This window comes from Aphelocoma coerulescens, chromosome 9, assembly GCF_041296385.1.
Source record: "Aphelocoma coerulescens isolate FSJ_1873_10779 chromosome 9, UR_Acoe_1.0, whole genome shotgun sequence".
Lineage (NCBI taxonomy): Eukaryota > Metazoa > Chordata > Aves > Passeriformes > Corvidae > Aphelocoma > Aphelocoma coerulescens.
This window is the reverse complement of record NC_091023.1, coordinates 10,822,359-10,838,901: the sequence shown is the minus strand read 5'-3', so window position 1 is coordinate 10,838,901 and position 16,543 is coordinate 10,822,359. Positions and strand designations below refer to the sequence as shown.

General features: G+C 38.0%; 1 protein-coding gene across 1 annotated transcript in view; it reads right to left on the bottom strand.

Annotated features, from left to right (window-relative positions):
• The window catches only part of COL4A3 (collagen type IV alpha 3 chain), a 56,042-nt gene that overhangs the window by 4,123 nt on the left and 35,376 nt on the right, over nucleotides 1–16,543 (bottom strand). The window contains exons 30-50 of the mRNA XM_069024411.1: nucleotides 15,928–16,078; nucleotides 15,695–15,808; nucleotides 14,787–14,954; nucleotides 13,612–13,701; nucleotides 12,906–13,040; nucleotides 12,361–12,459; nucleotides 11,589–11,678; nucleotides 11,085–11,224; nucleotides 9,964–10,090; nucleotides 9,613–9,693; nucleotides 8,906–9,004; nucleotides 7,955–8,005; nucleotides 6,774–6,959; nucleotides 6,019–6,149; nucleotides 5,505–5,577; nucleotides 4,142–4,213; nucleotides 3,901–4,020; nucleotides 3,053–3,151; nucleotides 2,269–2,481; nucleotides 1,432–1,609; nucleotides 259–373 (exon numbers count right to left, since the gene is read on the bottom strand). Of these exons, the coding sequence (XP_068880512.1) occupies nucleotides 259–373; nucleotides 1,432–1,609; nucleotides 2,269–2,481; nucleotides 3,053–3,151; nucleotides 3,901–4,020; nucleotides 4,142–4,213; nucleotides 5,505–5,577; nucleotides 6,019–6,149; nucleotides 6,774–6,959; nucleotides 7,955–8,005; nucleotides 8,906–9,004; nucleotides 9,613–9,693; nucleotides 9,964–10,090; nucleotides 11,085–11,224; nucleotides 11,589–11,678; nucleotides 12,361–12,459; nucleotides 12,906–13,040; nucleotides 13,612–13,701; nucleotides 14,787–14,954; nucleotides 15,695–15,808; nucleotides 15,928–16,078 (2,532 nt within the window). The remainder of the gene's footprint in view (nucleotides 1–258; nucleotides 374–1,431; nucleotides 1,610–2,268; nucleotides 2,482–3,052; nucleotides 3,152–3,900; nucleotides 4,021–4,141; nucleotides 4,214–5,504; nucleotides 5,578–6,018; nucleotides 6,150–6,773; nucleotides 6,960–7,954; nucleotides 8,006–8,905; nucleotides 9,005–9,612; nucleotides 9,694–9,963; nucleotides 10,091–11,084; nucleotides 11,225–11,588; nucleotides 11,679–12,360; nucleotides 12,460–12,905; nucleotides 13,041–13,611; nucleotides 13,702–14,786; nucleotides 14,955–15,694; nucleotides 15,809–15,927; nucleotides 16,079–16,543) is intronic.

Genomic DNA, 16,543 nt, shown 5'->3' with positions numbered 1-16,543 from the left:
TTTGTCAGACTAAAATCCTTTAGTACTTCTCTCATCTTTTCTGCATTTCCTTCTGCTGCCTATTTTTGTGAACAGATCAAAATAGTTGTTTCTATGCTTTTGGAATTGAATAAGAAATAATAGAATTATTTTCTACTTCTTGGCAGAGGCAAAAAAAAATTTAACACTTCATAAGAAACAAATGAGCTATGAACAGCTGAAAACACCAATGAAAATGAGAGGACATAAAATTAATAATTCAAGTTGTTATATCCTTACCATAACAAAAGAAAAACCCTTCCAGAGAGACATCCAGCCATCTGGACATGCAGGAACTACAGTTGTTTGGCTGTGAACTGCTATTACCATTGCAGGTCCTTCACAGACGACACACCTGTGAAGGAAAGCACATACACTCAGTGCAGACATGAGGGAAAACATGAAAGCAGAACAAGCTTCTACCTTCTAGGATGGTAGCTACCTCATGGCAGGGCTTGCTATAAATGCTACTACTCACACAGGCTTCTGTGTTTAATGAGGAGATAAGTAAATTGAAGGTAACCCACATACCTTATTTTGCAATTCATTTGCAATCTCTACTAGCAACACCAGACAAAAACTGTTTTAAGATGGGAAGTAATTCCAGAACATCTGAGGTTCTGAATTCTGCTTTTAATGAAGTAACAAGCAAAATTTTACCTTTTTCACATGCTCACTACTTTATGTTGTTCTGGTTTAGATCAAAGTTCTGTACTTCTCTACCTTTATTTGCTAAGATTAGAAAAAGTAATCTTTATTTCCTAAATGAGGAAACTGAAGCTGAGCTACTGGATTGCAACAACTGGGTAGGGCAGGACAGAAGATAAGAGTACAAAGCCTGCCTTCCCATCTTGGATTTTGCCGTTCTAGGTCTTTCATGCTTTTAGAATTTTTCTCCTAAGTTGCTCTTCATACTTCTCAGCTGTTCTAAGCAACTAGAAAGGGCCACACTTGCACAAGGGTGTTTCATAGCTGAGAACCTTCAGCCCAGATTACAATGTTCTTCACCAACTACAGTAAGTATATCATCCAGAATTGAAACCAGAACTTGATTTGTGCTGTATTCTAAATAACAAAGCTGTCTTTATTTAATTTTAGTCTGTCTCTGATATACACAATAATAGGGTCTTTAAAAAAAAAAAATCCCTGCCATCAGCAGGACCGTTTGCCATTTTCTTATGTTGGCTCTGCAGCAACAGGTCCTGTGGTGGGACCCTACCTTTATTCTAACTTTTCTTGAGAGTATCACTGAATATTTGACATACTTAGGTGAGTAAACAAAAACCAGGCTGTTGAAGTCAGTGCTTGTACTGGCTGAGATGGGCAGGTCTTTGCCTCAGATTTGCCACTCAAAACAATTTATGATGCCTCTGTGGTTCCAGGGCAGAAGAGCTAAAATTCCAATCCTCTTACCTGCTTATGTGGGGCTCTAGTGCCCTGCCAGAAATGGGTGCCATGTCTGGTGGCATTACCACTGCAGTGGACAGCCAGTATGAATAGTCATTGCGAGAAGCAAAGCTACAAACATCGTTGGCGCTACAGAACAAGAATGGCATGGTGCTGAATCTCTGCAAGCAGCTACCAGCTGTTCCTAGAAGACAAAAGAGGAGGGGTTTGTGACAGATAGATTATATTTAGTGCAGTGACCAGAAGAGACACACGATGGCACCCAACCTACTATAGAATTAAGAATTAAAACAGTTGGTAACTGTAAGAAGTGTCTGTACAGTAAAATTGTCTGAAAGCAAAATGCTTCTGGTTTATACAAAAATATCTATATAATAAACAAGGGGTAAGAACAAAGTCTGTTAAAATAATACAATCTTCTTGAATGGTATCAGTCCTTGACACAGTGTCAGGGATTCAGCTGCTTAAACAAAAGTTTCTGGCGACATTGTTCACACCCTAAGGCATCCCATCTAAGCTCCAAAACCCACAAGATTCTCCTTAACATCCTGTGGTACTACTGACAGCCCTGTGCAAATGTTGTGAAGGTTTATACTAGACATCTATCCATAAGTAACTGAATTCCTCCTCAAAAACTCTAAGGATATCAACAAGGGAATACAGGAGTGCAGGAAAGAAAGGTGCCTTTTAAATCATGGCTCCTGATTTGACTCCAGGCCACTCTGGAGATGGATGGTTGAAACCCATGTTTATCTCAGACACTTACTGTAAATTTGGTTTCATGACAACTTAGCATTACTGGACTCTGAGAAAACAATCTGAAATTTTTTACCAATACAGTACCAAGATCTTGTCCATGTGCTCGTTCATTTCCTTGTACAAAAAGCAGAGAATAGCCAACATAGATCTGGGATGTCCCATGTGGGCACGAAGGAATCTTTGTTGTCTGACTATGCCGGGTAAAGATAAACCCTCTTCTTGTTGGGCCAGCAGCGATAGTACCTGGTGATCCAGGTAACCCCTGCAGACCTGGAAAGCCAATCAGTCCAGGTTGTCCTGGGGAGGTGAAATAAATATGTGTGCAAATATTATAATTTTGTTTGAATTTTCATTTCTTTTAAATTAGTGAAACTGCTTGAAAACTAACAAAAAAATTACCAGTAAGAAGATACAACTTAAAAATTGGTATTATTTGTTGCAGATATAGGAACTCCTTCAGACCTAGCTCAGGTAACTTTACACTGCATAGCTTCATGGAATAGTGAGGTATTTTAAAGAAACATGGCCATTTTTACCAACAAAAGCTTAAAGTAAAAACATTATAAAAATATTTAGTTCTATTTTGATGTAATAAAAAGGCACCCTGGTACCTAGAGATTTCAGGTGACTAAACAGATGTGAATAATAGCAGAAGAGCACAGTCAAGGCATATTTCTATAAATTATTATTTCAGCTGTGAATATGCATCTGTCAAAAGCTAAGAATGTGCCTACAGGGGTCCCTAAAGCTACGGTAAATGTTACAGAATCTTAGTATGTGAGAGAGGAAGGATTCACAGAAATCAGCAGTACAGTTTATCTGTAAATTGAGTAGTACCAGTCAAACAAAGATGTCCACTTTCCTGTACCTCTTTGTCCTGGAAATCCCCTGTCTCCTTTTGGACCAGGCAGTCCTGGATGACCTGGATGACCAAAACTTCCTGGTAGACCTTTTACTCCTTTAGGTCCTAAATTGCAATCAACAAAAAAACGAGAAACTTATAGCAGTAGTTATTCTAGATTTTAGTAACTGTTAAAAAATAAAGTTAAAATCCCCACATAAATCTAGCTGTGTTAGAACAAAAGCCTGAACTTACTAAGTTTTCAGACTTAGTTTTCAGACTAAGTTTTCAGACTTTCAAATGCCTTCTAGCAAGCCTTCCCTGCTGAGGAGCTCCCTTCCTGGGGTGCAAAGCTGTGGTACTGGAAAGGGTGGCCAGATACCCACTGCATATTCACCTCATCCTACCTGCTCCTTCCTTCCCCATTTCTCACAGCTGTGGCAGGCTTCACTTCTGGTGCCAATGGAGAAGAAGCCAGCCTCTCCTTTCCTTCCCACCCTCAGACTAGGACAGATACAATCCCACTGGAGCACATCTACCAGTACTTCTATTACAGGTGGTAATTCCCTCCCCCCAACAAATGACAAATATCTTGAGCATGGTTCTGGTTATATGAAAATGGGGAATGTTTTCATCCACTATGTTGCTTAGGCTTATTTGGAGGGATATACTCACTCACTGCAAGGGTGGAGGGCAGGTGGAATGGGACGGGTTACAAATATTAGGGTGTTAACAAGGTACAAAGAGCTATTTTTAAATACGGTGAGATTTTTTTAAAGACATGCCAATTTTCTATGCAGAAGTTCTCCCACCAAACCAAAATGTTCTACTAAGCAGCACACACAGACATGCATAGAGGTAAAAATAAAAATCACCTTGTAGTCCAGGAATCCCTTGAATTCCTTGATCACCTGGTGTTCCTGGGGTTCCTGGCAGTCCTGGAGGACCCTTGCTTCCTGGGATGGAGTATATTTTCCCAGAGACTCCAGGTGGGCCTAGCAGCAAAAATATAATGAAGATCTATTGCTTTGCATTAAAAGAAAGAAAACAAACTACAAAACAAAACAAACAAATCAGCCTAAGTCAGCCGGTATTGGAAGGAGAAAGGTTGCTTACCATGCTGGCCCTTTGGTCCCCTTGGCCCTTCTGCACCTTGTGGTCCTGGGGGTCCTTGATTACCCTTCTCTCCTAAAAGAAAAGATTGAAGACATATCTGTCTGGTTTAAAGTTTCAGAGGCTTATTGAAGAGTCCTGCACAATCCATGCAAAGTTCCCAATGGGTAACATAGCCTATAGACTCATTTCAAATGTGAAAGGGGGTTTCTGCACCTCTGCTGCAACTGTACAATTTATAGGTTGAATGCACTCAATTTATAAGATGATACTGTCATGCCTGTCTATATAAAGGTTGGTGCATAAACCTAGTTTAAATTCTCAGCTTTAGACTATGTCCTTTCTATCTTACATGTTTTTGTCACTGGATTTCTGGCCTTTAAGTGCTGCCTTCAAGTGTAGTTCAGCTCCCTTTAACCCTACTGTCAGTTATGCCAAAGGCTTTAAGAGAGTTGTAGAGTTTTTGATGAGACATTTGATAAGCAATTCTTTTCACTGTGCAAAATATGAGCTTATATTCAGACTATGCTCCACAGTTCTGCTTGAAACAAAAAACTTTATTAAAAAGTATTTTTAATATTACCTCAGGAGATTTGACGTACGTGAAATTAGTTTGTTGTTTAAGGAAGTAAGATTACTGTCTGTGTGGTGACTTTGCCAATAACAAATTTAAAATGCACAATAGTCAGCATGGATCACAAACCGGTAGGTTGAACAAGTAATGATATTCTGTGTCACTGTAAGTCGTGCAATTGAAAAACGAGAATACAGGAGTAATGCAGGCCTATTTTATTTAAACCATATTTAAGTCACTAGAAAATCATCTAAATTTAAAGGATTTGTAGCCAGCTACTGATTCAACTAACCCACAGGAATATGAAATTAATTAAGCCAATATATTTAACAGTTCATCTGCTGATAAACTGTAAATTAGATTATAATTGGGACTATTCTTACAGTAAACAGAGGACCCAGTGCTGTAATTATGATTAAATGCTCTTGAGTTCTGTAGCTAAGAGGCTGTCGAAAAGCCACATTTTCTAGCAGTGGTGGGGTATTTCCAATTAGCAGACTCAGTGCCAAAGTCCTTACACACCTCATCACTCACTAAAGACAAAACTGTTCTGAATTTGTCTGAAGTGGAGGTTGTTGATGTGTCAGCCCTTCCTCACTTACATGTCAGTTTGGACACACCCAGAGCATGTACCTCAGTGAAAACTCTCTTAGTGAATGCTTTCATTTAGACCCGATCTTCATGGCAAAACCTTGTGTCTCTAGAACCCCTCATACACAAATACTATTATAACTCAACAAGTAAAAGATTGTATTTGGCACACAGGAGTGTACATGATAAATTTACGAATACCTTTTACACCTGGGAATCCAAGAAATCCAGGGTGCCCTCTAGCACCAGGATAGCCTGATCGACCTTCTATTCCCTGCAAATCAGAAAACATCAGTAATACACAGGAGCAGCATCTCCACACTATGAAACACATTTTATTTTTTTCAGAATATTCAAAGCTTTATGTTCACAGAATATGCTGCAACTAGAATTATCTGCTCTACTTTCAAGCATGTTAGAAATAGTCATATTATTGTTCATATTATCCTGTAATACAGAACAGCCAAGGAAATGACATACCAGGAATTAAAAAAAACCCAATTCTTATTGATCCACTTAAGTCCATAAAACCTGTTTCTCATCTCCATTTTGGTATTTCCTCTATTACAAGGTGTTTTTGTGAAAATGGTGGGGAGGGGATGCTTGTCTGGATTTGTTGTTTGTTTTGAGATTTTGGAGGGTTTTTTAATGTGTATTATTTTCATGGTAAGAGCAGATTATCAAAGCAGTAAGAAGCAATATTCCTTTCACTGACTTTGGGACCAGGAGGGCCAATGTCACCAGCTGGGCCCCTCGGCCCTGGTATGCCATCCGCCCCTCTGACACCTTTGCTTCCTTTCACGCTGAGAGTGGAAAGACCAGGAAGGCCTGGAAAACCAGGAGCACCTATACAGAAACATCAGAGTTAGTAAAGACTACTTTTCACATAGATTACACACAGGTCAGTGCAACGTTCAGTGGCTCCATAATGATACTCATGTTTACTACCGCAGTGATTCCCAAGGAAATACACACACTTTTTTAAAAAAAAATCAACAAATTTTTCCTAGCCTGCTAATTTAATCTGAGATCAGAACTTACAGTAGTCTTTAACACTATAGGTTTTTGAATATCCTCCAGTTGTAGCTAAGCCTGGAATCATAGTACCATTTATGTTGGAAAAGACCTTTAAGATCATCAAGTCCAACTGTAAACCTAACACTACCACGTCCTCCACTAAACCATTTCCCTAAGCGCCACTCAAGCTATCTCAGTTAAAGATGGATCTCAGCTGCCCCACAGACCACATGGGAAGAAAGCAAGATAATGCAGTCAAGTGGACTGGAAAGCTTAGAGTTATTTTTATTTAAATGCCACTGCAGAGATCATGTTGTTTGCAATGGTAATATTGCATTAACTGCTAAAGGGCCTGCTTAAATATGAAACTCTCTTGGGGCAACACCCCTTTCAACCTTGAATTCTGGATATCAGTATGTCATTTCAGATAAATAAGGAGTTCTAAAAACACACCTGGTCTTCCATGTGCACCAGGAATACCTCTGTTCCCTTTTTGGCCAGTGATTGCCATGCCTGTGGCACCTTGAAATCCAGGTAACCCCACTAAGCCAGGAGGTCCAACAGGTCCTTGATCTCCCTGATGACCTTTCACACCTGGAGGTCCAGGAAAACCAGGCAGTCCCATGTCCCCTTTGATTCCTGCAAATATTACAGGAATATTACATGTGTGAATATTACATGTGGGGAAGGCTGTCAAGACAGTAAGGTGATGTGACGACTCAGAATATGCGTTTCCTATACCACAGAGGTGGAATTCAGCCCTTGTTTTTAGTACAGAGAAGTCCTCAAAGCTGCCTTGCTACCCTAAAGCAAAATAGTTGTGAGAAGACAGGACTCACCGCAAGGTACACAACGCTTTTTTAAATTAAAAAAACCCACACAAATAAAAAACTCCCACTCCAAAGATTGTTCATCCCAAGAAATAAACTTGTGAGAAGGATAAACAGACTATAGAAGGGAATATTTATTGATGCATAAGTAAGAGAAGTGCTTCTTTCTTCATCAGAACTAACAAATCCTTTTAAACTAAATCCCAGCTGGAAGCATCAATATGAATGAAACAAAATGAGAGACTATTCCAAAAGGATATTGTTCTGAAGTTGATCTTAGAGTGCTTTATTTTACTTTTTAAAAGTAAAGCAAATCAATGGATTTCTACCAGCACCAGAAATACAATGTAAAACCTCAAAAGTTGAAAGAGTCCCTTCTGTTTATCAATATAAAAGGGAAGATGAACAAAATTAAAATGCAACTACTGCAGCTTTTTAGAAGTATGCATAGTATTCAGCAAGATCTTGTTTTCATAAGAGCTCTAAGTTCTAAGAGCATAAGAATAACATACTCTGTTAGTCAAATTATGTATTACCATAAAATTTCAAAAGCTCTAGAATGTGTATGTCACCTTCACAAGACCACAGAAGTCTGCTTCTTTATTTCCCTTTTACAATAGTCTAAACTCTACAAGCATCAACTGTTGACATTTAATATTTAGGACCAAACCGGTGATCAAAAGCACGGAATCACTCCTGATTTCCTCTGACACTCTTAGCGCCATTTCAAGTATCCGAAAGCAGGAGGGCACTTGATGATGATTCTAGGATTTAAAAATTAAGCTTTTTGAAAAGACAACTCACCTGTACGTCCAGGAATGCCTCGAAGGCCAGGGATCCCTCTCCCTGGTGGTCCTATAAAACATTAGGTCACATTACACTCAAAGTCCTAAATAATTTTTAGGAAACACCACAGTTTTGTAATATTTCATACATTTCTTCAGAATTCACTGAATCAAAATGCAGAGTTTAGTTATATGTAAAATAAAATTTATTATTTCCATTTCTTCTATACAAAAACACAAATTAAATTTTAAAGTTTTTATTTATAGGAGGAACTCTTATTGGTCAATTATATTTGAGGTACCTTCTACTAAAATAAGCTTTTTTCAGAGAAAAAAACCAGAAGAAAAAAATCTGCATTTAATTTCATTATTAGGAAAAATAGAAAAATAAATGTAAATACTTCCAAAGAAAATACGTTCAGAGTGATTACTTCAAAGTTAATACGAAAAACTTTCTAAATACCATGGATGCCTTCTCAGTATCTTCTTGATACTAATATGCAAAGAAATATTTTCAGTGTAAAATTCTGTCAGAATTCAGTGTTGGACTAAATCTGTCTGAATACTGATAACAGGAGTGACATTTAAATGAAAGGTTTCACAACCCAAGGTCTAGGTCATGGAAACTTTCACTATTCATGCAGGGAAACACTGCATAAAACAGAAGACTCCTTGGAAAGGATTTTGTTTCTTTTTATCTCTGAGATTAAAACCATAAGAACTTCTAACAGCAATACTTCAACTCTTGCAGACATTACGACATCACAGGTAAAATAGAGCATTTATAATGCACTTGGGTTGTTGACAGCATGTACAAATATTACAAAGAAATTAATGTATAACCTTCTACTTATAAACTTATCTTTGGCTCTACAGAAGCTCCTTAGTAATTCTTTCTAAATAGTCCTTTTCAGTATATTATAGAAAAAAACAATTGTAAGGTAGAATGAAAATATTTCACTTGTGTTACCTGGTTCTCCCTTTACTCCTGGGGGACCAGGCATACCATCCTGACCTTGAGTACCCCTTTCACCAACAAGTCCATGTTTTCCAGGGACTCCAACAGCACCTGTGAATTACCACATATAATTTTTACTTCCATAATTTTGCAGTGAGAAGATTTGACTCTCCTTTATTAAAATTTAATTAACTCAGCTACTTCAAAGACAGGTGTAGCTGTGTTGGTATAGAGCAGCATATAGCTTGTATTGAACTCACTGGACTTCAGTGGATTTAACACTCCCACTATTTTTACATAATAAAGCCTGCAATGCATGCCTCTGTTGCTGCATATTTACACACTGCCCCTGAGATATATTTTTAGTTCTTTTGCTTTAGCAAAAGACAACTACAACTCTGTCTCCTCTTTCTATTCCAGTTAATTTTCTTCTCTTCATCTACATATGTCTTAGTGTATCATTCTCTTTTAGGAAGTAGAATCTGAAGAACCTAAGCCTTTCTTATAATTATGTGAATATCACATCTTGAGACCCTTGGATATATACTTATAAAAAAAAGGGCAAAAAGCTTTCCAGTAGTGAAACAAAATTAAAACTTTTTGCCTCAGCTGAACCGGTAACATTAAAAAGTGGCTGTTAAAAGGAGGTAGACAAAGCCTCAATGAAATGAAATCCCAAACCCAGGCCAGTGATTTAGGAGAGATGCTATATACCATACCAGGAGGGCCTGGGACTCCCTGCTGTCCTGGGTGGCCCTGACATCCTTTAACACCAATATCTCCAGGGGGTCCACACTCTCCTGTAAGAAGAAAGAGTGTGGCAGAGGGTAAAAGGCATCATCCCTAGATCCAGACTCAGTTTAAGAGCTTTGCTATTGTTTCTGCTTTCTGCAAAAGTTCTCCAGGTGATGCAAGCTGGCCTGGCTGCCCTGACAACAAAGGAGCTGTTGAGGCTTACAGCAGTCAATATAAATCGATGTGCCCCACCCAGGCACCCTGCGCAGTTGGAGAAATTATCTTCTTCTAGAAACATGTCACCAGCTCACCATCCCTCTAAAAGTACCCCATACCTGGGATTCCTGCACCTCCAGTTTCCCCTCTGATCCCATGTGGTCCTGGTACTCCTATAAGTCCTGGACGACCCTGGGAGCCTTTTTCTCCTTTGCTGCCAAAAACTCCTGGGGGACCTGGATCTCCCTGAGAAATAGCAGTTGCACACAAACAGGTAAAGAATCACATGGAAGAATAGAAAAATCACATGCAATTTTAAAGGTTAAGTACATGTCATCATGTTTGATTAGGATTTTCAGACAAAAACCAAAGCAGACTTAGATGTGGTCTTCTCATAATACCACTGATCCTTCAGACATAGCTAAGATCTACTTTTAACCTTTACAAACCAACTTGTTTATAGATATTTTCCCTGGCACAGCTTTCCCTTCAATTTTATTTTTTTGATCCAAACATCAAAATGCATAGGTAATATGCAGCTATACAAAATACTGAAATGTGTATTTTTTAACTTGAATTCCTATTGACTTTTTTGACAGTAATCTCATTGGGGCTACCCAGCTAATACAGAAAATAAACAAATAATTTAGACAGATTACAGGAATTATAGAGGAATTTACAGCCTCAGCCACGCATTTCAGGTAATCTCATAGGAAAAAAGACTTCCAGTTATTCAACCACCAGAATATGTGGAGTTAAACTATCCAATTGATCTAACTTAAAAATACTGGTTTGTTCTTTGCAATATATACATATGACCAAACATAACATATACTGAATGTAACATATATTGCTAAGAAAAAAATAATTAATCTTCTGCAAGGATATTACCAGACTATCAACACCAAACAGTAAAAGCTTAGATTACAAAACTTTTGCACTTGCTAAGATGATGTTTTGCTGTACTTTTTAACATCCTTGATCTTAATGAACTTTTACAGAAAGCAAGTTACTTCAAGATGTTCCATCTTTATAGATAAGAAATTCTTGCACAAAGGAAGCAAAATATAATGAAATAAAAATTTTCTCCTGAGTAATGACACAATAGAATTTTCCTATTTCTTACCACTAACAAATCATCTATTTCTGCAAACTCTGCAGCTCTTGCTTACATGTTGTTGTTCTGTTTCTATATTCAAAGGCTCTGCCTAATAGGAAAATTTTTCCACTGCCTTTATACCTTTGGACCAGGCTCTCCTGGAGGCCCAGCTGATGGGTACCCAGGATCTCCTTTGTCACCCGGAAAGCCACCATAGCCTGGAGGACCAGGGTCACCTGATGGTCCTGGAAAGCCTGGAGATCCTTTCTGGCCTTTTGGACCTGGAAAAATACCAATACTGATAACATTTTTAAAAGGATCATAATTGCGTATCACACCTCATGTTTTGTGAGCTGTTGCTTACATATACAGATATTAATTCTTCATTAGAGTAATTTAATCAGTGATTTTATTTCTAAAAAGAGGTTCTTACGTGTAACAATATATAAATTAAAGAATTTAGATAGAGAGGGAGAATTGCATTCTGTGAGTCAGGCAAATGCTGGGGTAAAGGTAAGTCTGTGCATACTAAAGAATAAATCCCAGTCTAAGTATTGCATGGTGTGCTCACAGTAACGGCTCAGACCTGTGCAAATGCTTCTAGAGAGCTCTATGAATTTGTAATATGGCTTGAGAGAAAATGACCTGGAATTCCCATGTCCCCTTTTTCTCCGGGTGCACCTGAGAATCCTTGTCCTCCAGGAATCCCTGGAAGACCCATAAATCCTTTGGCTCCTACAAGATGAAGAAATAAATGTCATCTTCACATGTTTGCTTTCGACACTAGCTGGATGTTAGAGCTGTCATGAATACAAAAATCCTCCACCACACACCTTCTTTTGGTATATTACTATTTTGTAGATAATCAACATGGGGCCTTTTGCCCCAGACACAGATAAAATTATCACTGTTGTTTTCAGAAAGTCAAGAAATAACAAACACCTTATGTATCAACATTAAAATTAAGGTTTGTGACCACAGCACTTAGGGGCAGCCACTGAAATGATAATAAAAAATCCTAAAATATTTCTGTGCACAATTGTAATATTCATATTTTATAATTAATTTTTAATAATATTGAGAATTCAAACTTCTCTTTACTTTTTATAAATATTAATTTCTATTAATTGGTTTCATCAGCTTTTAGACTTTATTTTTATTCAGGATTAAATATTATTTTCTATTTATCATCCCAAACAATGGTCTATATTTGAAAGAAAACAAAATCATTTGGTGATAGCTGCTATGACTTTCAAATAGCAGCTTTTGAAATTGCTCAGTTTCAGAATTCTCAGGAAAGCTTGAGAGTTAATAGAGAAAATGAAGTACTGCTTCTGGAGCCAAGCTGGTGTGCATTGGGGCAATAGTATCTCCCTGTCCACATGGCACCGTAATTTTCAATATACACATTCCATACCTGGTAGACCAGGCATTCCTTCAGACCCATCAACACCCGGGGGACCTTGCACACCAACATCTCCTTTTTCTCCCCTTAGACCCATACGGCCTTGAACTCCTAAAACAAAGTTTCATTTAAAAAATATTAAAAAACAACATCTTAGAATACAAGTTTTGTACAGAGCTTAAAATTTTGTAACTCTTCAAGTTAATGAAACAGAAGTAGAGCATAGGATTTTCACTCTGTGAATACACATAAGCGAAACACAAGCTTATAAGTATATAAGCCTCCTGGTACTATTGACATATTATTACTGGTTTAGCATTAAAATAAGAGCTTTTTGAAGGAATAAGGACTTGTTAAAATTGAACTGAATATTCAATGTAATATCCAACTATCCCATAAATAAGAAGGCAGTTCTAGTGTTTAGCAATAATTACTTCAAAACCATGTGAGTACTCTCAGTAGAAGAGTCAGTTTATTACACATTTTATAGTCCACTGGAACTGCAAAACAGATGACAACCCTGACTAGTTTTTAATGACAGAACAACGAATGTGTACCTTTTAAACCTCGTTCTCCTTTGTCCCCAATACCAACCAAAGTCTCAGATGGTCCAGGAAAACCTTTATCACCGGGTTCGCCTTTTTCTCCAAGAAACCCTTTCCTTCCTTTTATTCCTGGGAAACCGGGAGAGCCTGCAAGAAAACAGAGTGAAATTTTCTGAAGAGACCTGACTAGATGATATAATAAAGGAAACCAAATAATGCCAGTCTTCAAGAGCAATTGTAATTTACATATGTAAATATATATTCCAAATTAACAACCTAAACTAATCTTAACTGCTCCAATCATCAATAAAACACCCATGAGTACAGATTATGGCAAGCGATGGAAATAATTTCTTATCATGAATAAACATATCATCTTGAGTCTGTTGAATAAATATAATAATGGTATCCACACAGGATGGGAAAAAACCCAGCAAAAAGGTTGTCTGCTCTTTATTTAGCAAATCACCAGCCACTTAAAAAAAAAAAAGGAAAAGAAAAGGTGGTGAGTCAAAACAGCTGAAAAATCTGATGATGTCATTCAGTCTGCAGACTGCACATATACAGAAGAGAGATTTACCAAGACTCAGAGAAATTCCAAGTACAACATCTGCTCTCGGGAGTGGTAATACACACAAAAATGGATCACAAGACTAACTTGAGCATTGAAATTCCTGTATTCTAAGTAATAATGAAGGCAGATACAGTGATCACTTGCCTCTCATTCCCGGGTTGCCTGGTATTCCAACCATGCCAGGGGGTCCAGGAATTCCTAACAGTCCCATTACACCTGGATCTCCCCTTGCACCTGCGGAATTGAAGCAATATTTGTTAGTTGATCAGTTAAACAGAACATTACTTCAGAAAACTACACATATGCCTGTCATTTCAGTGTTTAATTGTTTATTTTATTTCTTCTCCATTTCTGTAACAGTCCAAGCCAGTTTTCCCATCTTTAACCACACGATGATGACTTAAAACCCCCAAATTACCGAATTTAGTAGCTGCAACAGCTCCTATCAATGAATGAAATAACTGACAGTAAGGAAAATGTATCTCAGATGTCCACACAGGGCTGAGAGATCAGTCGTGAGATGTATGGGAATGACATTCCTTTCTGGATCATGAGTCAAAGACCAGCTGGGAAATAACAACTCCCTCAAATGCCATCAGAAGTCTGTGTTTGCATGACCAAGTCAAGCGCTACATGTTTATCAAAAGCTTTACAGATTCTCAATATAAAAAGGTATTTACCATCTCCTTCCTGCAGTGTAATGATTGGATATTAAGGAAAAACCTTTGTTAGAAATAAGAACCATTACATGACTGATTTATTTTACTCTTCAAAACAAATTTCAACCTATTTCTAAAAGAAAAAACCCAAACAAATCAACTCTACAGGGATCACTTAACTTACTTGAAGTTAGCTCTTGTTAGTGACAGAGCTTGATCGGACTCAACTCTGTCAGCTCAAGATCAGAACTTTTAAGAAAAAGAAGATGGCATTACTAACTATTTGCTTGAAAAGGGATGCTGAGTAAGAACTAAAATCTTTCCACTTCCATTGTGCTGGGGGAGTTGCTTTGAATATTAACTATTTCATGTCCTACTGCAAGGACATTACCGTACAAAAAACTACGTAAAACACTGTTCTCAGCAATACAGAAAATTCCACACTGAGTCAACAGAGCTTCAAGATATGCTCATCATTTAAGGAAGAATAATTTATTAGTTTTCCATAAAAATCTCAAAGATAAATGAAAGCTCTTGATGGAAAAACAGCATCTTCATCTTCTGGAAAAGTATGACATTTTTGTGCCCTTTTTGCAAAACACCTTTCTGCAAAGACTCACTTAATTGTTACATCAAAACAAATACTTGGGGAATCCTTACCTGGCAAACCAGAGATTCCTGGCCTTCCAGACTGTCCCTTGGGACCAGGTAATCCCGTATTTCCCTGAAGACCTGTTAATCCAGGTTCCCCAGGCTTTCCATAGATTCCCGGGATACTCAAACCAGGAGGACCTAGGTTTCCTTTTGAACCTTGTAAACCTCTTCCTCCTAAGAAAAGTGCAAAACAGTGCAGTCTGTCTGAAAAACAAACCTCATCTCTATCTTTACATCATAAGCATGAAACTCTTCTTGAACTCTGCCTGTTTGAAGCTAAACATGAGATCTCTAAGGCAGCAGACACATTCAGAAAATCTTACGAGGGCTGTGGGTTGGGTTTTTTGAAAAGAGGAGAAAAGAAAAGTGAGAGTAGCATTTTCTTTCTCGGAAGAAAAAGAAACACCCAAACATGAAAACGCCACCAATTCTGTATTTATTCTTTAAAAAAAAATTCAAAAAAAATCCTTCTGAGATCATATATAGGAGAAGGAATGTGCTGCATACCTGAGTATGTTTTTTTTAAAAAGAAAATAATATGCAGTACAGGCAGGTACTTTTGGGACCCTAAATTGTTTTCCTACCTAGCTGAGCTCTTCCTTTCTTTTATCTCTTTATCAATCCCATTGCACCACAGAATCTAAGTTCAGTCCTACAGGAGAGATATGACTGAAATATCCTTTTTCCTGGGAAATTTGGGTCAGTTTGTGATTACTCTTTATACTGTCCAATCCATCTTATCAGTGCATGTGCTTCCTCCCATCTACAGAAAGAGCATTTTTGAAATGAACTCATATTTTCTTGCATACCATTCTATTAGCAATATTCAGAAACAACTTCAGCTCCCTCAGGCCATTGGAAGGCAGAAACAAACTCACCCAGCCAAATGGCACTTTTGGGCCAGAAGGTCCTACCTGGTGGGCCTGTAGCTCCCTGGCCACCTGGCAAACCTGGCAAGCCAATAAGACATTCAGCAGGTTTCCCCGGAAAACCTGGGTCTCCAGGAAGTCCAGGTGAGCCACGATTTCCTAAAAGAAATGAGACTGGATTCACAACCAAATTAAGTTTCAGGCTGAGTGACCATTGTTTGACTTAGCTTTTCTTAAAATAACTTTCTGTGCTCCCTGAGCATCTCTAAAAACATTACCTCTTAGGCCATCATCACCATCATGTCCAGGATGCCCTGGTAGGCCTGGGAGTCCTGGAAGTCCACCTTCACCTTTTGAGCCAGGACTGCCATGACCTCCTGGTGAACCCAGTCTTCCTGGCTCTCCAGGAATAACCATGCCTGGGTCACCCTGCAACACAGAAAGAAATGTAAACAATCTTCTATGCTTTCCAAATCTGCCAAAATATTTTCTCTACTGTGGGAATAATGACCTATTTTATTAGGGTAATTCTCTTTATTTCCTTTGGATCTTTCACACTGTAATTTCTAATGGCTTCAATTCAGCAGATCACTGGATGTTCCTTATTGACCACCTGAGGAATTCATCTAGACAGCTTTTAAATGTTGTCTTCTAACCCTAAGAAGTTGCTACTAAGCAATGCAAGACACTTCCCTCCATTTGGTCTTTTCTGGACTGGAATGCTTTCTTGTAGCTGTGAAAAGCTTCAGACTTCTGTCTGAAAGTGGGGGTGAAGTTTGTGCAAATGTAACTTTCCCTTTACTTTTTATACCATAGTAATATTTTTTTATCATAATATTTATTTAGATGATCAAAATCAGCACTCAGATACATCTCAGAATACACAGTTAGTTG